A 23,315-nucleotide genomic window follows, 5' to 3' on the forward strand; every position below is an offset into this window, starting at 1 on the left:
TGGTTATTTACCATATGTGTAGAGGAAGCCAGTGAAAAACCAACCTATGGACTGCAGAGGTTGTCCAGAGACTGAAACCTGTGTGAATGGTGGTAGTGGTAACAGTAGATGTTGGGTCAAATACAACAAGGCCAATGCAGGGTCCTTATTCCTAGGCAGAAGGGGGAGATGACCTACCACCTGCCCATATACTGTACTTACGATTTAAACAGATGTAACAATTAAAAAATACTGTTCACACTTTTTCAGCATCATTTTGCAATTGACAGTTGGGGGAAATTAGGGAGAATGGGTAGAATGTTGCAAATACACTAAAGCTGGTAATAACTTCAGATGACTTGCAGTTGCTCTACATTGTTAATTTTGATAAAAGACCTTTATTGTGTCAGTGACTGAATGAATGATATTTTCACTCTTTTATATGTAGCTATATATTCTATGGATGTACCATGAAGTTACATCTAACATAATATATACAGAAAAACACTTACTGCCAGAATCCATAAAATCCTGGGGTCTGTATGAAAAGCCACTCTGAGGATCAAGGGAGTCTCCACAATAGCCATGTTCCCAGGGAATCTGTGCATTGACAACTGAACGTATCCCATATCTGTCAAATGATACAGCACAATTTGTTTTTCATTTTAATCTCACGTCACTTCACTGTGTAGGCATTACAAATTCAGAATCACTGTAAAGCAAAGAGAAAAACCGCTGAACACCGGAGGTATCACAAAAGTCTTTATTTATTGTACAAATCATCCACAAGCATGGCAATAACAGTCCCCACCCTAGAAACACTCCACTGATGGGATTCACCCAATTAGGGCTCTACAATTTAGACCTGATTGGGTGAAATGTGTCAGCGGCAGTGGCGGCTTGTGCTCCAAATTTTTGGGGGGGCGCAAACAAACAAAAAAAAAAAACAATTGCAGCCTTACTGTGCCAATCAAATGCAGCCAATAGGCCCATCAAATGCAGCCACTGTGCCATCAACTGTCACCACTGTGCCATGCCATCAAACGTAGCCACTGTGCTATGCCATCAAACGCAGCCACTGTGCCATCAATTGTCACAACTGTGCCATGCCATCAAACGCAGCCACTGTGCCCATCAATTGTCGCCACTGTGCCAATTGTCGCCACTGTGCCCTTTAATTGTCGCTACCGTTCCCCTTTAATTGTCACCACTGTGCCCTGTAATTGTCACCACTGTGCCCTGTAATTGTCGCCACTGTGCCCTTTAATTGTCGCCACTGTGCCCTGCAATTGTCACCACTGGGCCAATTGTCACCACTGTGCCCTTTAATTGTCGCCACTGTGCCCTGTAATTGTTGCCCCTGTGCCAATTGTCGCCTCTGTGCCCTTTAATTGTTGCCACTGTGCCCTTTAATTGTCACCACTGTGCCCTTTAATTGTCGCCACTGTGCCCTTTAATTTTCGCCACTGTGCCCTGTAATTGTCGCCACTGTGCCCTGTAAAATGCTGCCCCCCCGCCCGGCACTTACCTTTCTGGGGTCGGCCATCCTCCTTCCACGTTCCCTCAATGTCTTCTCCCGCCCTCGATGATGCTTCAGCCAATCAGGTTACCGGTAACCAGAACCGATGAACCTGATTGGCTGAGACGCCTGTCAGTCTTATCCAAGGAACGAACGGGGCGTCCGTGCGTCCCCTGGATAAGTATTTGGAAGCCTATTACAGCCTGACCAGCACTTCCACAGCCAACCAGCTGCCGTTATTCAGATGGCCGGCGCTCACCAGGGGGCCGGCCATCTGAATAGTCGGCGGCAGCGGCAATACATAGATTCATGCAATGCATGAATCTATGTATTGTATTCAGTGGCGGTGCGGGAACGAGAGGGGGCGGCGCTCAGGCGTCCTCTATGGATGCACCGACACTGGTCAGAAGAATGGTCCTAGGGTGGTGACCCATGCTTGTGGATGATTTATACAAAAAATTAAGACTTTTGTGATACATCCGGTGTGCAGCAGTTTTTTTCTTTGCTTCTGGTTGACGAACATAAATTGCTTTAGCCTGCCTCTAGCACATGGGGTTCGATTTTCGCTGGGGAAAAGCTGCTTAGAGCGGACAGTTCTTTTTTTTTTTTTTAATGCTATATGAACACAGTTGCTGTGGTATTAAACTGAGTTTTCATCATATGGCAATGGTCATCAACCCTGTCCCCAGGGCCCACTAACAGGCCAGGTTTTATGTATTACCTCGGGGAGATGCAGACTAGAATACTGCAATCACTGAGCAGCAAATTATATAATCTGTGATGTATTTCAGTTATCTTGCAAACCTGGCCTGTTAGTGGGCCCTGAGGACAGGGTTGATGACCACTGCCGTATGATGAAAATAAATCATAGCTCACTATTGGAATCACATCGACAATGTAACTGCATTACCACAATATAAATGTAACACGCAATGCACTTTTACAGTAGACAGCAAAGTATTTGCACTGCAGCGCACCACAATTCATATGCTGTGCATTGTAATAAGTGATATTAATGAAAATAGTCATTTCCAATTTGTCATGATTTAAGGTGCATTACAAGCACATTCAAAATGAATGGGCTGCCTTAGTACACAAAACACTTTTGGGTTGATTTACTAAAACTGGAGCGTGCAAAATCTGGTGTACCGGTTCTTGGTAGCCAATCAGCTTCTATCTTCAGTTTGTTCAATTAAACTTTGACAAAAAAAAACTTGAAGTTGGTGTCTATGCAGAGCTGCACCAGATTTTTCACAGATTTTCCAGTTTTAGTAAATCAACCTCTGTGTGCTATAGTGTGAATAGGAATGTTCATACTACCCAATGTAATTGGCCCCAGTCTATAGTAACAGTGGACAGCTTACTAGCCGCTATTACTGTAAAGGTTCTGCAGCAGTACAAATACCCTGCCATGGTATGCCGCGAAGAGGAAAAGACAAGATAGACACAAGGCATTGGCCTTAGGAATTAAGCCTTGAATAAGTAGATAAGCATGGCCAGTTGTCAAACACGCATCTGTAATATACTGAATTACCATACTCTGCTTATATTTATGAAATGTACCTAATCTAATAGGTCATGCTTATTCTAGGATCTCTGTTTACCTGTGGAATTGCTCAGTGATCTTGTACTCCTGCATCAGACGAGTGGATGGGCGGCTCATAGCCAGAATTTCATCTGTAACCCTAAAACCACAAATAAAGCCACAAACAAAATAGTATAGGTAAACACATAAAAATACTACAATACTAATCAGCATGTCAAGTGATCTGCTCTTTAAATGGTATATACAATCAAACATTTAGGCATCCATTATGAAGTTGCATGGCTCTTTTCTAATTGAAAGAATGTTAAAGATAATTCATAATCCAATTGCATTTTAACAGTTTTTGAAAAAAATGTTTACATAAATAATTTTTAAGTGAATTATTTTACTATTTATAGAAAAAAAAAAACATTGACATGACATTGAATTCACAGAGTACTATAATTTTGCTAACTTTTATCTAATTTATACTTAATACTGTTTAAACAGTTTTTTTAATCCTTACCATGTTGTTTCACCACTTGCCTACAGGGCACTTTTACCCCCCTTCCTGCCCAGGCCAATTTTCAGCTTTCAGCGCTGTTGCACTTTGAATGACAATTGTGTGGTCATGCAACACTGTATCTATATGAAATTTTTTCACACAAATATAGCTTTCTTTTGGCAGTATTTACTCACCACTGTGTTTTTTATTTTTTGCTAATCAAAACGAAAAAAGACCAACTTTTTTTTTTTCATAGTTTGTGTTATAAAATTTAGCAAAACAGGTAATTTTTTCTCCTTCACTGATGTGCGCTGATGGGGATGCACTGATGGGCACTGATAGACTGCACTGATGAGGCAGCACTGGTGGGTACTGATGAAAAGGAACTAATGAGGCTGCACTGATAGGTGGCACAGTTGGGCACTGATGAGGCTGCACTGATAGATGGCTCTGGTGGGCACTGATAGGTGGTACCGATAGGCAGCACTGATGGGCACTGATGAGGTGGTACTGATGGGCACTGTTACGCTGCACTGATGAGGTTGCACCAATGAGGCTACACTGATGGGCACTGATAGGCGGCATTGATAGTTGACATCGATGAGGAGGCACTGATTGGCACCACTGGTGGGCACTGATTAGCAGCACTAATGGGCACTGATTGACAGCACTGGTGGGCATTGTTGGGACTGACTATTAGTGTAGATGTCCCTTTCACACAAGCCGGTTATTGTCTCTCTGACGCTGTTAGTATGAGGAAAGGAATGCCGATAAATGACTTGTATTTACATTGTGATCAGCTGTGATTGGACACAGCTAATAACAAGGTAAAGGGGTGCTGTGATTGGCTCTTTACCCCGATCAGTGATCAGGGGGCTTTCAGCTATAGAGCAGGCTATAGGGCATGCGGGAATAAGTTAACAAAAATATATACAGTGTAATAGTGTACATTGTAAAAACAAAAAGAAAAGTAAACCAACAAAAAATGCAAGGAACACAAAGGTACCACCGGATATCCATCCACTCACTCCAATAGAGGTGGGATCAGTGACCAAACCAGCATACAAAAATAGTAAGACACTGTACCAGAGAGGAGGCACAGTGCCAAGTGCCACACTGATAGAGCCCAGGGAAATAATATCCAGATATAGTCAATAAATATCAAAAATACTAATTATTGAAAAGAAATTACAAAAATCGCATAAAACAAACAAATCCTGCACCCTACACCATCTAAAAACAATGTTGTCTGGGGACAAAGACAAACAGAGCGTCTAGACACCATCCACGTGTCCAAAAATATCCTATATAGCACTATGTGTAAGTGAAAACGGAGGGGAATAGCACCATCGGGCCAAGCAGTCCTGTAAACTGGATTGAATAAAAGCAACAGCCATTGCAAAAGGTCAGGGTTTCAGAGGATGACAGTCCAGGCTAAGGGGACACTACGATTGGGAACAGTACTTAGGGAATGGGAGAGGGAAGCTGAAGTCGCAAAGCCGTAACCACTGACAAATAATGGATCCAAGGAACTGAAGACATATGTTGGCTCCTGAAGTCGGTCAGGTGCTCATATGAGAACCATAGTATTAAATAAATTGTGAGAACCATAGTATTAAACAAATGTTTCCAGATGGCTACATAATGACCAAAATATATTGATCAATGCAATTCCATTGGTTGATACAATGTGTACTTACATGTCTCGCTGTCAGCTGGAGACTGAGTAGCAGTGGTATGCAAAGAAAGCCAATGCGGCTGATCCAGGCTACCATCGTTTCTCCTAGTGGCTATACTCACCATGCTGAACTCAATGTCGAGTCACTAGAGAGATATGGAGACCGATGAGGCACGGCCAAATGTACTGGCCACCTGCCGCTACTAGCAGTAGCACAGAATCCGTATCCCATGTTCATATGGCGCTGTCTACACCATAGACCTAATACGGAGAAATTGCCCCATAGGGATACCTTTCACTAAAGATCTGGGATGAAAGCTATCTGCCAGAAGTAAAGTTTTGGGTGCTGTGGGTTTTCAAAAGGTGAAAGTTACCAGAACTCCATCCTTCTTCATAATCCTGAGTACAATAAAGGGAATCAAAACAAGATCAAATCCAAACGTAAGTCTGATATCGCGTGTATTACCATTGAGTTCATTAATGAACTCCTCCAATTCAGTCTCAGTTCCCTTCCAGACCACCAGGATATCGTCGATATAACGAATACACAACCTTACAAATCTATCAAAGGATCTTAGTTTGTATACCTCCAATTCTTCCCACATACCCAAGTGTAGGCACGCATATGAGGGTGCCCATGGGGCCCCCATGGACGCGCCTGACACTTGCTGATAGTTAACATCGTTAAATTCAAAAAAGTTGTTTTATACGGTATATGACAAAATCTAACAGGTTCAAGACAAATTAGTTTTGATAAGCCATTTCTGGATAAAACATTTTCAGGAAAAAATTCACAGCTTTATGTCCCCAGTGATGGGGTATTGAAGTATATTGCGACTCCACATCAACACCGACAAGAAACCAATTATCATCAATAACAATGTTACCAAGTGTGTTGAGAACATCCTTGGTGTCTCTCACATATGATTCTAGGCCAGGAACCATTGTCTTCAAAAAACTGTCAATATATTGATCCACCCTTTCGGGGGGGGCAATGATTGCAGAGACAATTGGTCTTCCAGTGGGGTTCTTATGAAGCTTAGGCATAGTATAGAGAACTGAGATATTATAGTCAGATACTTGTAGATGGTTTAATTCCTTTTTAGTGATTAGGTCTTCTTGTACTAAGAGCAACATATAATTAAATTCTTCAACCAAAGTCAAGAAAGGAGAGCTTGATAGTCTCAAACATATGTCTGGATTACCCAGTTGTCTTTTTGCCTCCTTAACATACTTCTCCTCACTCATCAGAACCACATTAGATTATCGCAATTGAAATCCTCCCAGTTTCATTTCTTAAGATCATTATTTACAAGGTCAAAAAATTGACCAATTAACTTATTTTTTGAAAGGGGTAACATTTTTTGTTATTTTTTATTTTTAGGTCAGCTTGTCTAAGAATCATTGTGTCATTGTCTATTGGCAGATCAATATCAGATGGTCCTTCATCCAGAAGGGCCAAAAGATCTTCAATCGTTTTTTTGACCTCCTCCTGAAGGATTTTACATGCTGCAGGACTTTTATATTTTTGCTCATGCAAAAACCGAAATAAAACCTTGCGTAGAATAAGATTTATGTCTTTAAACACAGTAAGCTCCTCCATATTTTGTTTGGGTGAAAAGGATAGGCCTTTACTAAGGATTTGTATATGGGATTCTTTCAAATTGAAAGAAGAAAGGTTGACAACCTTATTATCTGGACTTCCCAAGAGAGAATCACATATTAAGTTCTCCTTCATTGACTTGTCCTGTAATTGCGCTCTGTATTTTCTCTTTCTTTGCCTTTTTCTCTCTTTCTATTTCTTTTTATGTCTTTTTCTTCTGTCTCAAAATACCTGTCTTTTCCTGTGAACATCTTGCCGGGGAAAGTGAACTGTTCTTGATCTAAAAAAGTGACTGGCCGAACTGAATCATCACTATCAAAGTCACTCATAGCCACATCTATTTTGGGGAAACAGAGATCTACCTTGTCTACATCTAGACCTATTTCTACTTGTTGTGAAAAGAGGTCAAAGATTTAATCTTTTTCCCAATCAAGGAAATCTCTATTTTGTAATTTTCTATTTTTTTGTATTCTATCAATTTCCTTTCTAACCAAGTTGTTATGTTTAGTGAATTCCTCTTGTTCTTTAAAGGGGTCTAAGTCCAAACTGCTTTGTTCTATCTCAGTTATTAGGTTTATCAATTGTAATTTTTCCTCTTGTACAATCAACTTCATTAGATCTATACCACAAGATATAAATAGTTCCCTCCATTTTAGAATAAAACCCTCTAGGGATTATCCTTTGGGAAATATAATTCTCCAAAAAGGAAACATCCCATTTCCAATTAAGATTTTTAATTAGACGTTTTTTATGACTTACACATACACTATATAGGATCATTTTGGATAGGTGGATGGTGTTTAGACGGTCTGTTTGTGATTTGTCTTTTTCCCCAGACAACATTGTCTTTGGATGGTGTAAGGTGCAGAATTTGTTGCTTATTTTTTATGCGATTTTTGTAATTACTTTTCAATAAAATGTATTTATGATATTTATTGACTCTATCTGGATATTATTTCCCTGAGCTCTATCGGTGTGGCACTTGGCACTGTGCTTCCTCTTTGGTACAGGTACAGTGTCTTGCTATTTTAATACTGTACATTTCCTTTACACAACTCTGCAGAAAGCAACAAGGTGACATATTTATGAACATACCAAACCAGTGTCTGAAACGAAATTACACAGATATTAGTGTATGTTAGTTGCACATCCCCATACCTGTAGTGATTCAAATCAGATAAATGTGTAATATATGGAATGGAATTTAAAAAATCTGCAAAGGCCTTTACATCACTGTATTCTATAGATCACCAATAGTGCCCATATATGATCCACATAATATCCCTCTTCATGCAGTGCTCACCACTCCCTCTGTGCAGAACCAATGAATCACTCATTGAATCTGCACAGTGGGAGTGGTTGTTACGAGCACTGCATGAAGAGGGATATTATGTGGATCATATATGGACACTATTGGTGATCGATAACATACACTGAGCTGAAAGACTTTCTTTGGGACTGTTTTTTTTTATTACATTCTATATACATAAAAAAATTGTGTCGTTGTTATTATTTGTGATTATTTTGAATTTATTACACATTTATCTGATTTGAATCACTACAAGTATAGGGATGTGCAACTTGATGGTTGGCAGCACTGAATCATGGGAGATTAAGTTCTGGAAAGAAACTTTACTATGGCAGTCTATGGATGATTGGACTACAATACCCATTGAGTATAAAAAGAGGGAGATAAATAGATCCGAATTTGTTTTTTTTAAATGCACCCCTACATGTTATTGTAGGAAACATTTCTAGCCTGTAACAGGCCTTAAGCATTACCAAAGCCCACAGTGTCTTACCAGGAGGAGTACAACCCTGGAATTGCTTGTTGTTCCATGGACCAGTTTTCAGGTCCCTCATAGCGACACTCACGGCCTCCACATGTAAGGGAGCAAATTAAATGAGGGGGAACTACCTTAACAATCCGCTCTCTGGTATTAGAATAAGATGGGAGGGGCTCTTCTCCAGAAGAACTCATTGTCAAAATCGTGCCGGATACCTGAAAAAATATGTAACTGTTAAATAAGGTCAGTCAATAAATAGTTGCAAGAGAACTGGAAATATCTGGCATTAAAATACATCAAAGTTTTACACACAAAGGCGAAAAGGAATGAAATGTCAGTGTTGCTTTTGTTACCGAATGTGATCTAGAAAATAAAAATTAGTACTGCATGTACTATTTCTTAAAGTGAGTATTTTAGTTACATGTTACACCTATATGTATTTCAGAACATGTTTCTGGCAATGTGTCCACTGCAATGTCGCAAGTCCTGCTAAAAATCGCTGATTGCCCCCATTACCCGTAAAAAAAAAAAAAATGCCATCAAAATATAGTTTGTAGACGCTATAACTTTTGCGAAAAGTTGCTGCAAAACAATTAATATATGCTTATTGGGATGTTGTTTACCAAAAAAATGTAGCAGAATACATATTGTTCTAAATTGATGAATAGATTTGATTTTTTTTTTTATTTGTGTATGTTTTATAGTAGAAAGTGAAAAAAAAATGTTTTCTTTTTATAAAATTTGTTTATAGCGCAAAAAATAAAAAACGCAAATGTGATCAAATACCAACAAAAGAAAGCTCCATTTGTGGGGGAAAAATAACATAAATTGTATTTGGGTATAGCGTCCCATGTCAGCCCAATTGTTAGGTAAAGTAACGTAGTGCCGTATTGCAAAAAATGGCCTTGTCATGAAGGGGGATGAACCTTCCGGGGTTTAAGTGGTTAAAATTTTTCCCTATTATAAAATATGTGCTACATATGAAATGGAAACCTATGCAAAAGAGTATTAAAAAAATAGCAAAGGTGGCTGTCCGGGGAGCATAGGGGGTTGTCAGACACTACCTCCCCGCTGACGACACATGCTCTTTCAATTTGGGACCGAATTAACCCCACCCTGAACCTATCCCATCCTGTGTCCTCGCTGGCTCCATTGGGTGGGTTTCTGAGGTTTCCTCAGGGCGAACAAATGGCCTTTTTTGGCCCCTGGGTGGATGATAGCAACGCCAGTTGTGGAAAGCTCATGAGCAACGGTAAACTATTGAGTTTTGAGACTTTGCAGGCTAGACATGGCGGCTCCCAGATGAATTTTTGGAGGTACAGGCAGCTTCACCATTTATTTGAGGTCCATGGCCACCCTAAAGGCGCCCTTTGAGCGCCTTTTCGTGGAGGACGATCCGATTCCACACGTGGTCTCGGAAATGTACCACCTGCTGGGCTCCGCCACCCTAAACTCCAAACCTGCACACATGCAGGCTTGGGAAAGAGATCTAAACCTTGAACTAAACACAACTCAGCTGACTCACCTCTACAAGCTCACTCACTCCAGCTCTATTGAGTCTAAAACCTAAGAAACAAATTATAAAATTCTGTTTCGCTGGTATAGGGTGCCAGCTAATTTGGCGTGTATCTACCCTTCTGTATCGGACCTATGCTGGTGAGACTGTGGCCACAGAGGCACACTTATGCACATATGGTGGGAATGCCCCCGGATCAAGCACTTTTGGGAAGACATTAAATCCCAGATAAAAGAGATCCTAGGTCTAGACGTCCATCTATCCCCACTCCACTTCCTCCTACCTGTTCCTCAGATCCTGATTAGTGGATATAAGAAGAGCGCACTGCCACATTTTCTAAATGCGGCTAGACGTTTACTCCCAATCTACTGGAAAACCGCCCCGAATTTCTACAAGGGAGGAGTGGGTCGGCAAGGTAAATGACATTACAGAAGCGAAACATTGGATTGCAACTTGTAGAGGTACTCTGGAACGCTTTAACATATGGGCACCCTGGACGGCCTATATGGCTGACCCAGGGCATGTACCCTCTAGTCTAGACTTGGTGTGTTAGAGTTGCAGAGCCATCCCTTAGATCCTGCGGGGGCCGTGGCACTCTGGCATAGTGACAACCTCTCTCTGCTCCCTCTGGGGGTGACCCGGCCCCTGATGCGGCTTGCTCGGTGCAGACATGCAGACTCCATCTTCATTCACAGGTATGCTCTGAACCCTCTTTTCCCTCTATTTCTCCATCTCTCCCCCATTCTCCCCTCTTCTTCTATCTCTCCCCCTAGTTTCTTCTCATCTATTCACAGCCTCTTGGTTACATTGTTTTGGACTGTTAATTTCTTTGTCTTGCAGCGGGATGCCATATATCCTTTTGAAGGGTATTCTTTCCTGATATCACTGCCATACTGTGTCCAGGACGGATCAGAAGTGATAGCCATGCACCATGGCTAATTTGCAACTTGTATTGTCTTTTATATGTTCTTTAAATACAAATAAAGATTTTACCAAAAAATAAAAGCAAAGTGGTAGTCACTATGGTACCAATGCAAAAAACACAGATTATATATATTGCCCAAACAAACCTTCTGATAAGGTTTGAAACAATAGCATATGTCTGTGTCAACAACAAGCTCCTGACATCAAAGAAGCAACTGAGAGCCTTTAAAACAAGAAATTTAAAGCTTGACCTGCTGGATAAAAAACAGAAAATAAAATATTAAAGCAGAAATGAAGGTATTTTACAACAGCTTGCAAGCAGGCAAGCTATTATCGCAGAAGAAACATGCAACATTTCATTCATGATAAAGTACACCTACCTGCCTGCTCACAGTCTTCTGCGGCATTCCAATTGAGCTGCGCATGCACACTTCAGCTTACATCACCAGAACAATCCCTGTGTGCCGGAATGACTGACTACTGCAAATGGCAGGACATGTGCGATCTGTTTCATTATGGATCAAAATTCAGACAAAAGTTTTGTTATTCGGAGATTTAGATGTATCTGAATCTCCAAATCACAATAGTAATGAATTTCAACGAATCTGAAATAAATTATAACAAAACAACAAAATGAATCTGTATTAATTTGTTTCATTCAGACCCTTTTTTTAATGTTTAAAGCATCTGAAAAACCACATAACAAATGATCCAAATTGATTCAGATCCATTTAGTTTTTATGTTGCATTAAAGGATAAGTTCACGTTTTGCAGGTAAAAAAAATGTGTTTTTATCTTCTTTTTTTTTTACTTGAAGCCTGTAAATGCATTGCATTCACAGTCAGCAAATCCCTGGTTCCATGTAGGACTCCTGCAGACTTCTCAGTTTATCTGTCTGCTTGTACCTCACATGGGCAGGCAGATACACAGTACACACTAACAGCAAAAGACAAAGAACTGAACAGCGCCATGGTAGTACATTGACACTAAAGGGACTTGTAGTTTCCAATTCACATGTGAATGAATGACATGGTCGTGCAGGCTGGGCCCCACAAACAGTGACAGTGGGTGCCCATAGAAGATGCCCACTTGCTGTCACTGGGGAGGGAGGGAGAGACTGCAGCTGCTGGAACATTTCCTTATAGTAAAATATGCACTACATATCTAATAGAAACATGGAGATATTGCAAAAAGTACTGTACAGTAATTACTTTTGGGTTGGATAGAGGTGGGTCCATCAGAAACTCCAAATCATGAAAAAACGAATGACCCCAAAATTAATTGCGTTCTATTCATTACAATATGATTCAGAGATTCTGATGGATTTACCTCCATCCAACCCAAACAGAGTGCATAAGTGATCTCCTGAAATAACAAATGAACATGTTAAAAACGAATTTAGCAAATCTTTTGAAATATGAATCAATTTGGAACAACGAATATACAAAATAAATCTGAATATACAAAACGAATTTATACAAAACAAATTCTGAAAATGAATAAGAGCCGGTTCACACTGGGGCGACTTGGGATCCGACTTGAAGTCACGCTGTCGAGAAAAACAATGCAAGTGAATGGGAGCGGTGTTAATACACACGACTCGAGTCGCTCCGACTTCAAAAGAAGTTCCTGTACTACTTCAATCCGACTTGTAGGCGATTTGTACCCATTGATTTCAATGGAAGTCGCCTCCAAGTCTGATCACTGTCTTAACTGAAGCGACTTTCCAGGAAGATATGGAAAAAATTTAAATTAAGTCTAAATATGAGATCCGTAAATAGGAGTATATAAATGTACGAGTATGTCCTGGTCCGCACGTGTGATGCCTCACTTTGTCGCTTGCGTTCCCAGCCTCGGTATACTCAGACTGGACATACTCGTACATTTATATACTCCTATTTACGGCTGGATCAGCTCAGTGCCGGCTCCAAGGCACTTTTATATGTGAGTGGAATAACTATATGTTTTAATCATAATAAATTATTTGATATACTACACCATGATAGTCTTTTATATGTCACATGAGTGGATATAGAACAAGACTACAGCCAAAGCATTGGGAGTGATTGCTGATACACCTGAGAGAAGGAGTGGTTATCCATATGAACCAAAGGCAGATTTCTGGGTCCATCTGGTGAGTGGCTATTTTTTCCGGTGACGGTGTAAACACTATTTGCGGTGAAGGTGGAAACATAGCTGGGCATCATTGCAAGAAATTATCTATTAAGGATTTTCTTAGCACATATATATCTTTTTACTTTTTATATATTTTTTTCGTATACAATACATTTTTCTTGCTTTCTTGGAGCACATTCAATCTGTGGATTATAATAGTAGTATATTTTTTTGGGGGGATTTATTTCACATTTTTTTTTGATGGATTGAGAAATCCATATGTTATAGTTTGGCACAGGGCACTGTATTGGCATTTATTGCACATTATTTGTTGATTGTCTGGACATTAATTAACAACCATAGACACATGTATATACTTTTTGTTTTTTGAGTAATAAGTTCATAGGATCAGTCGTGGTAAAATGTTTCCAGGAAGATAACATACATTTCTCAGGCAAACCTCTCCCTCCCCCTCCTTCCCCTAGAGCTGATTGTTGTTTGATTGGCCACTGGAAAGTCTCCTGTCCTGGAGACGACTTCAAGTCGTGTTGTAAATCGCCCCAGATCGCCCTGTGGTTCATGCTCAAGTCGCGTCGGAGTCGCCTCTGAAAGTCGCGCTGGAAGTCGTGTCGCCCTAGTGTGAACCGACTCTCATTCTAACATAATGAATATGACAAAACAAAATAACGAATTTAACAAACAAATTCAAAACAAAAAGAAACACATTTTTCTGTTGTGCACATCTCTAGCAGGTGTTATGTCATTCCACTTTGGCCAATGGAGAGAACCAGTGCCCAGGGACAAGATGCTGGCACTGGTGAGGCACCCGGACCGCTAGAGATAAGGTAAGGTAGTTATGCTTTAATAGCTTATATTTTTTTACACATGACCAACAAAGGGTTTTATAATTAGTTTTTTCGTCTTGAATATTTAATAATTTAGGTAAAAATACCTTTAAAACTAAAGTTGACCATAAACGGTTAATTTATTTTTGGTTCAGTCAATGGGCTGAACGAAAGGGAAAAAGGAAAATATTCCTCCATCCATGCAAGTTTGCCAGGTTGTCCATTCAACAGAAGTCATTCTATTGATCAACTTCTATCAAACAGGGACGGCTATGCACTGTTCAAAATTCTGCCAGTTCCTTCTAAACTAGATGAATTTCAATCTGTCAATGGCCAGCTTTAGTATAGAAAGCTAATTTTCAAATTGCACTATTTCTATCTTCAGCTTTTGTAGAATTACACAGTCCATTATTCTCCAACATTGTTGTAGAAATGTAATTGGTTTACTTGTCTCCCAGACTGATGTCTTCCATCACAGACCAATGCACATCTTCTCCCCTCAGGGGCTCTGGCACTTCCCAAACCCATCAGTGTTAATTTACTAAGCACAAACTAGCTGTTTAATAAACAAGTGAAATGGCACTGTGAATAGGAATTTTCCTCAGAGCTTCGTAAATGCGGTGAATTTTCACTTTGCAACAAATACACGGCCATTTACCAGGAAAATTCAAAAAGAGCAAAAAGTTTTTGCAAAGACTGAGAGTTGTTAGCTAACAAGGCCTACAACTGTAGCACTGGGCTGGCCTTGCTGTTTGGTCTGAGATCCCATTCCCTGATAGGCACTCCAGTCAAGAATTAGGCAGTAAATATTTTATTTACAGTTTATTTACTTAAAGCACTGGGATAGGGTGAGGGTGAGCTTTGGGATACTCCAAGAAACGTCTAACAAACTGTAGTTGAGGACACTATAGCTGATCTGCTCCTTCAGGGTGAGAACACCCTCTTATACGTGAAGAATAAACTGATTCCAAACAGGGACTCCTCAGCAGGAGTAAATTCTTGGATTCACTGAGAAAAGAGCTTCCAAGTAAAGCAAAGGAAAACCTCTAAAGTCAAAAAGGCTAGTACTTACTGTACCCTAAATGCTGTGTTGCTACCTGCAGTATCAATCAGATTCTGTACTTAATTTCCTGTGTACTGGATCCTCAAATGAGCTTTGTATGTGTTCAGGAGGCTAGACCAGAGGTCCCCCACACCAAGCAGGAGTTGGATTCCCAAAAAGGATTCTTGCATGTTGCCTCTGATCTCCCCCAGGAACAAGAGAAAGCTGTTCTAGGCCTCAGACTATTTTTTACGCCTCCCAGACCCTGCTGATCACACACTCTCCTGACCAGGGATTGGCTGAAGAGGCATGAATATGCAGGCCAGGGTCTAAGCTCTTCCATCCACTATATTCCAGAGCTCAGTGGGATGCAGGGGAAAGTAGCTGAGTCTGCACCCACAGAACCTAGAACAGACACTACTAATCAATAACTGCTCTCCTTGGTTACAAGGAGACCAAAAACTAAATTTACCGAACACTAGTAGCCTACTGAGGCACTACACAAGATAACGTATTCTTTGGCCTGTTTCACACAGAATTCAGCTTGTATATGAGTTGTAGCTTTTACAAAGCATTTTCAGAGCTTTCAGCAAGATTTGTTGAAACTTTTAAATTACCATTCAGCATCGTTTTAAAAATGTTGAACGCTGGTCTTAATGGGAGTTCTGGCAACCACTTTAAATAAGCTTCTAGCAGGTTTCAGCAGGCATGCAACAAGCTTTAAATTATTCTGAAGCCTGCTAGTAGCTTATTTAAAGTGACAATCAGAGTTCCCACTGGGACCTGTGTTCAACATTTACAAACTGGAGCTAAATGGTACTTTAAAAGCTTCAACAAGGCTTGCTGAAAGCTCTGCATATGCTTTGTAAAAAGCTCACTATTCACACTCTTATACAAGCTGAAGCCCATGTGAAAAAGACCTTTCAGTTTGAACTTCAGATTTTGAAGTAGGAACCTGTTTTTTACAGACTGAATTGCATTTTCTAAACCAGTTTTTCAACAGAATGTGACATTTTGACAAAATCTCTGGCTTAAATTATAAGACATTCTTGTGTCTTAATGAACACCTTATACATCAAGAGTGCCTTAAGGCACAAATTGTGAGCATATCTTCTGTCTACATATCTTCTGAAATATAGGACTTTTGACCTACTGTTCTTTTTATTCTGCACTGAATAACTAATGTGTCATATTTTGTTGTATTAATGTGTTACCAAACCCACAACAGTAAAATCAGTCTGTATATGCAGTAAAGCATACTTGTTATACTCACTGTGGACTCAGGTTAATCCTCTGCATTGTGAAAAAAGGCTGTTTGATCCTGTCTTCTCTGATCCTCCCCTTCCGCCACAGTCCCCTATCCATCTGCTGATAATACAGAGCATCGGTGGCCCTCTGCACATAGTCAGTTTGCTGTGTATTTCAAAAATGTTTTTTATTTATTTTTGGCTGGGTACATGTGATCAGCACAGGGCCAATCAGCACTGTCCAGACAGAGGGTCAGGGGTCCTGCGGCCTCATAGGACAGTCAGAGGAGAATGAAAACCCCTCTTACAAGCTTTAATCAAACACTGATAGAAGTCACAAGACTGCTATATTCTGCTGATGAGAAAGGGTATTTAGCAGTTTATATTTACTAAAATAATTGCATTTCCATGTTCTGCGTACTGTGGAAGACCAGATATTGTGAATGCAGGTTCTGGGTTTAGTAACACTTTAATAATCAACAACAAGTTCCAATTAATAGCATTTACTGTACCTTTTTCCATTAAGACAATCAGCCTTCTTGCCAGTCAATTACTCCATATGTTCTAAAAATCTGACTTGGGCATTGTCAACCTCATATGGTGGACTAACAATGTGTAGCTTCAAATCTTTACAGTAAAATAGCAAAACTGAGGAAAAGATTAGAAGAAAACCTTGTCATATGTTTTCTCATTTGGTCTTTTTCTACAGACACATACCATTAAACTGAAAAATTGTAAAATACATGGGCCAGATCCACAGACGAAGTACGCCGGCGTATCTACTGGTACGCCGGCGTATCTACTGATACGCCGGTGTACTTTCAAATTTCCCACGTCGTATCTTTAGTTTGAATCCTCAAACCAAGATACGACGGCTTCTGGGTAAGATCCGACAGGTGTACATCTTCGTACGCCTTCGGATCTAAGATGCAATACTTCGGCGTCCGCTGGGTGGCGTTTTCCGTGTTGGGTATGCAAATTAGCGATTTACGACGATCCACGAACGTACGCGCGGCCGTCGCATTTTCTAACGTCGTCTGTAGTCGGCTTTTTCCGGCGTTCTACATGTATGTGGATCTGGCCCCATATGTCTAAACAATTACGGCAATAATTAAATGTCAGCATCAGACAGCAATAGGATTACTGAGAAAATAGATTAGCAGGTACTTAAAAAAAACAAAAAAACAAAAAACTGGTACTTTTCTTGAGCATGCACAATCCTTGCATCTCTTTCCTTCTACCATAATCTGATGTTAACTATGTGAGGGGATCCCAGTCAATTTTAACTCCCTACTAAAACCAGCTGGATTTTGGTTTGATTCAGGTAGCCATGAATAGACAAATTTCTCACTGAAAACAACAAATCGTTAAATGCCTATCGGCTCATTAATGATTTATGCACTTTTTAGACCCACCATGATTCGCTCACCTATTCAGTTGACAAAAGAACTTAAAGTGGATGTAAACCCACTCTCATCCTTTCTAAACTACTGCCATAGTGCTGATCTATAAGGATATGGATGCCTCCTGCATGTATCCTTACCTGTCAAATGTCTACCCTCTGTCTGTTATAAGAACTGAAAAACTTCAAATTATGTGGGCGGGTCTGTTGTCTGGAGCTCTGTGGGTGGAGTTGTGATGTCAGTAGACTCCCCGCCCTCCTCTACACTCCCCTTGTCAACATGCATTTTGTCCTGTGTATTCCTTACACTAAATTCTGCTATGATCACTAACATCCAGTCAAAATCCAGAAAAGTAACCACATGACTTCAGAAAAGGAGTGGGGGTGGGAATTAAAAAATAATGTCTGTCTCCAGGCTAGTGCATGAGATGTGTAAATAACCTGTCACTGACAGCAAGGGGGCGGAACGGACCAAGATTTTTCTCTGTAAGACCTCGTACACACGACCGAGGAACTCGTCGGAAAAGAAACATCATTTTCCTCGACGAGTTCCTTGTTAGGCTTGTGGAGGAACTCGACAAGCTTGCTTTGCGTACACACGTTCAAGACAAAATCTCCTCGTTCTCAAACGCGGTGACGTACAACACATACAATGGCAGGGGAAGTTCGATTCCACTGGCACAACCCTTGGGGCTGCTTTTGCTAATCTCATGTTACTGCGTGTTAAGTAAAAGTTTGGTAAGAGACGATTTGCACTTTTCAGTCTGTTACAGAGTGAAAAATGTGTTATCTCCATTAGAAATGCTACTTTTACTCCCGTCTCATACTTTATTCTGAGCAAGCGCGGGTTTCTTAGCATACACACGCTCGAGTTTCTCGTCGAAAACTAGCCCGACGAGGATCACGACGAGGAAATTGAGACTCCCGTCGAGGAAAAAGAGAACTTGTTCTCTTTTTTCTCGTCGAGTTTCTCGACAGTTTCCTCGATGAAAAACATACACACGACCGTTTTCCTCGGCAAAAAAGCTCTGCCACCAAGTTTCTTGATGGATTCTGTCGAGTTTCTCGGTCGTGTGTACGAGGCCTCAGTCCATTTTATTTCACTGAACAATAAAAGAGGATTGCTCAGAGCTGGATTAATTCTGTGTGGCAAGACTGGGCACAGATGATAGGAAATCTTATACTGTACATTGTGACATCAAAAAAAAAAAAAAATGGGTTTACATCCACTTTAATGTATTCAAGGAAAAGTCACTTTCATTTTTTCCATAGAAACAATTGGCCATTATTAGCTCAACAAAATCTTCAGCAGGTTTATAAAAAAAAAAATCACTGACACATGCAATATTTTATTATTGCACCTCTGTACAGCCAGGTCTTGTCACTTAGGGCATCTATGGCCAGCTTATTATTTCTATTTTAGAAAAAGAGTTGAGAACCACCTACAAGTTCTGTCTCTTGGCATAGGACAAATATTACACAAAGGTAAATACGACTCATCAATGGTACTCTACCTTGTGTGTAGTGAGCTCAGTGTTGGTAATGTCTCCATCGTAGCTTGTTCTTCACAGTGAATTACTTCATCCAGCTGCCCTCATGCATCTCAGCCTGCTTGTAGTAATCTCCTTAGCGTAATACATTAGTCTTAATTTTCAGCCGCTCAGTGTTCCCATTACCAACACTCCAGCTATTCATTTTAAAGCCTAAAATGGAATATTAACTGATATAATGTAGTAAGTAAAACACTTTTTCATGATAAACCTGTAGTTTTTCACCCCTATACAAGTTGTTTTAGAGAACGCAATTTTGGTTTAACATTTAAAACTAGGAACTGTATACAAACTGCCAGACTGAAGTACAATGTAATTACATTCCTGGTCATCCCAGTTCTTCTAGACATAATCCTGCCAGAGTAAAAGGATACTGGCAATTAACTGCTTTGTGATCTAAATAATGGTGTATTTAATTATTGCTTTAAAAAAACACAGGATAGTAATAAGATTGTTACTATCAAATGCAAACCTGGAAAATGTGCGGAGGCACTTGAGTCAGTCAAAATAGGATAAATTGGAAGAATTTTTTTAGAAACTGATTGAAGCGAAGAGATCCTTTAATATTTTCTCCCGTTTACAGAGTGAGACTTAAGCCTGGATCACACTAGATGCGACTTGAGTCGCTCAGAATAGTATTGTAGCCAAGTCCCCGGGCCATCTCCTAATGGTGACCTCTAGAGTTAGGGACAGCTTCTATGTAGAGTGGGCTACAAGGCATGGTGGGTGCAATGTAGGTAGATTATTGAACGCCAGAGACTTCTTAAATTCAAAGAGTTTTATTGTCTCTTAACCACTTCAATACAGGGCTTTTATACACACCTCAATACCGGGCCTATTCTGGCACTTCTCTCCTACATGTACAAATCATCATTCTTTTGCTAGAAAATGACACAGAACCCCCAAACATTATATATGTTTTTTTTAGCAGACACCCTAGGGAAGAAAACGACGGTCATTGCAACGTTTTATCTTGCACGGTATTTGCGCAATAATTTTTCTAACGCCTTTTTTTAGGGAAAAAAATTGTTTTATGAATTAAAAAAATAACAAAACAGTAAAGTTAGCCCAATTTGTTGGTAAAATATGAAAGATGATATTACACCGAGTAAATAGATACCTAACATGTCACGCTTTAAAATTGTGCACACTCATGGAATGGCGCCAAACTTCGGTACTTAAAAATCTCCATAGGCAACGCTTTGAAATTTTTCACAGGTTACCAGTTTAGATTTACAGAGGAGATCTAGTGCTAGAATTGTTGCTGGCACTCTAATGCACACGGCGATACCTCACATATGTGGTTTAAACAGCGTTTACATATGTCGGCGGGACTTACGTGTGTGTTCGCTTCTGTGCGCGAGCTACCGGGGGCAGGGGCGGTTTAATTTCTTTTATTATTATTTTATTTATTTTTTTACTTATTTATTTATTTTGTTACACTTTTGTTTTTATTTTTTTATTACTTTTATTCCTATTACAAGGAATGTAAACATCCCTTGTAATAGGAAATGTGTGTGACAGGTCTCCTTTATGGAGAGATGCAGGGTCAAAAAGACCCCGCATCTCTCCTCCAGGCTGGAAAGCATGAGATCTGTGAAAAAAAATTTCACCGATCTCATGATTACTGTTGCTTACTAGCCGCAATCGCGGCTTTGTTTACTTACGGGGACCCGGGCGTGACGTCATCACATCACGCCCGGGCATCCGACGGTCATAGAGATGACTGGTGACCATCTGGTCACCAGTCATCTCTATGCTTCCTGCCTACGCCGGACGGTTCTTTCTCCGGGCTCCCGATGGCACGGAAGAGCCCGGAGAAGCACCGGATGGAGGCGGGAGGGGGGATGTCCCCTCCCGCCGCCTATAAGAACGATCAAGCGGCGGAACTGCCGATATGATCATTCTTATGGTGCGCAGGATCGCTGGCACTAAAGAATGATATCTGAATGATGCCTCTAGCTGCAGGCATCATTCAGATATCCCCCCGCAAAGCCCAGTACGTCATATGACGTCCACCCAGGATGGGAGATCCCATCTGTGGACGTCATATGTCTATGGGCTAGTATTGAAGTGGTTAAACAGAACTAGGGGAGAGAGGGTTGGGGCCAGGACACCCACATGTAAATGCAATGTTAATTGGCAGACTCCGAGACTTCTATAGGTAGACAGCCATGCAGGAAGAGGCACCCAGCTGGACATTATGCCTGCATGTGTAAGACACGCTGTCTCCTATGGCAACAATCTTGAACGGTTTCTTTCACGGATTGTACTCTTTTGCCCTGTACACACAAGCGGAATTTCCATCGGAAAAAAGTTGAATGTTTTTTTTCCGACGGCATTCCGCTCAAGCTTGGCTTGCATACACACGGTCACACAAAATTTCTCTGAACTTTTGAGCGGTAAAAACACGGTGACGTACAACACTACGACGAGGTGAGAAAAAGAAGTTCAATGCTTTCGAGCATGCGCTGAATTGTTTCCGAGCATGCATGTTTTTTTCCCCTCGGAATTGCATACAGACGAACGGATTTTCCGTTAAAAAAAAAATCTGAAATTTCCAAAGGAAAAGCTCACATCAGACTTTTACTGGCAGAAATTCCACACGTGTGTATAGGGCATAACACTTCTTCCACGATCTCCTTTTTAGATCTCCACTCAACCGAGCTCCCAGTCTATCACTTAGACCTGTTGATCCACTGCCACTGAATCTCCTAAACTCTTCCAATCTTCCCACTGAGTATCTTCCTCAAGTGCACCTCCACGTCCCTGCTGGGTCCCTAGCTTGGCACTCACAGATACTCCTCAAGCGTCACCCCACTGGCCTGCTCGGGCCCTGGCTTGGCACACAAGAGTGCTCTGCAAGCGTCACCTCCACTGGCTGGGTCCCTGGCTTGACACCTGCTGAAGTTTTCCCAATTCTTCACCATCCCTGGTTGGTGAGAATACTGCTCTGGTACTTGCATCAGCTACTCACAGTGGTCCCTGGTAACATGGTGGATGGTCCCTTAGTGGTGACAGCTATCCCTCTACTTCCGACCATGGCAGGTTCTTTGGCTGGCAGAACCGTCGCTCTCAGACAGCCTAGCAGCCAGATGTCCCCAGGATAGGCCTCAGGCTCTGGCCTAGCAGCCCGGGGCCGTACAACATACGTACACCCAAACAGTTGTCCAGGTGGCACAGAACCCCCGATCACCTGACCTCACCCAAATAAATAGAAAATGAACATTAAAAAAATGTAATCGAGCTTCAAGGGTCGTAGCTCGGCGTTTTGCATTGTTTATGGTGTTTTTTCTTTTGGCAAATTTGTTGTTGGGTAGATTAAAAAATACAAAACACAAATTGCGGCAAAAACACTCCAAAAAGCGCACTACATGCTTTTCTGCAGCTTCATTGATGTCTATTGAACCAAAAACACAGAAAGGCACAAAAATGTGTTGATGTGAAAGGAACCCATGTTAAAAATAATGTCCTGCAAAAAACATGTAAAAATGCATTGGTGTGAATAAAGGCTAAGAGCCAATCGGTCCACAGAAGATGCTATTGCATTAGCCTTATGCCGTGTACACACGGTCGTTTTTTGTCTTGTGAAAAAAAAGTTGTTTTTTCTCATGAAAAAAAACGACGTTTTTCAAACTTAATTTTAAAAAACGACGTTGCCTACACACCATCGTTTTTTCAAAATGCTCTAGCAAAGCCCGGTTACATTCAGCACGTACGATGGCACTCTGTTCCATTCAAGCTCGTGACATAACTTGCTTCTGAGCATGCGCGGGTCTATCCACACACTATCATTTAAAATGACACAAAAAACAACGTTTTGAAAAACGACATAAAAAATTGAAGCATGTTCGAATTTTTTTTTTGTCGTTTTTCAGAAGACATAAAATGACGTTTTCCCCACACACGATCATTTTAAATGACGTTTTGAAAAATGTCGTTTTATTTCATCACAAAAAACGACCGTGTGTACGCAGCATAACAGCCATGATTTCAGTTCAGCATTTAATATGTAGCACCATTACAGATTGGCTGCTAGGTTTGTTTAGGCCAATTTTAGTTCTGTGGCTCTCCTGTA

General features: G+C 40.7%; 1 protein-coding gene across 2 annotated transcripts in view; it reads right to left on the reverse strand.

Annotated features, from left to right (window-relative positions):
• LOC120931587 (protein tyrosine phosphatase domain-containing protein 1-like) overlaps positions 1-19,616 on the reverse strand; it is a 63,592-nt gene extending 43,976 nt beyond the window's left edge. Inside the window, exons 1-5 of one of the 2 annotated variants that reach the window (XM_040343172.1) lie at positions 19,202-19,616; positions 16,798-16,933; positions 8,612-8,811; positions 3,103-3,183; positions 492-610 (exon numbers count right to left, since the gene is read on the reverse strand). In XM_040343172.1, the coding sequence (XP_040199106.1) occupies positions 492-610; positions 3,103-3,183; positions 8,612-8,790 (379 nt within the window). In that variant the 5' untranslated portion in view covers positions 8,791-8,811; positions 16,798-16,933; positions 19,202-19,616. Of the gene's footprint in view, positions 1-491; positions 611-3,102; positions 3,184-8,611; positions 8,812-11,182; positions 11,287-16,797; positions 16,934-19,201 lie in introns of those variants that run through there. The other variant, XM_040343173.1, reaches the window with a different exon arrangement.
• Positions 19,617-23,315: the final 3,699 nt, after the last annotated feature.

The sequence above is a fragment of the Rana temporaria genome, chromosome 3, assembly GCF_905171775.1.
Source record: "Rana temporaria chromosome 3, aRanTem1.1, whole genome shotgun sequence".
Classification (NCBI taxonomy): Eukaryota; Metazoa; Chordata; class Amphibia; order Anura; family Ranidae; genus Rana; species Rana temporaria.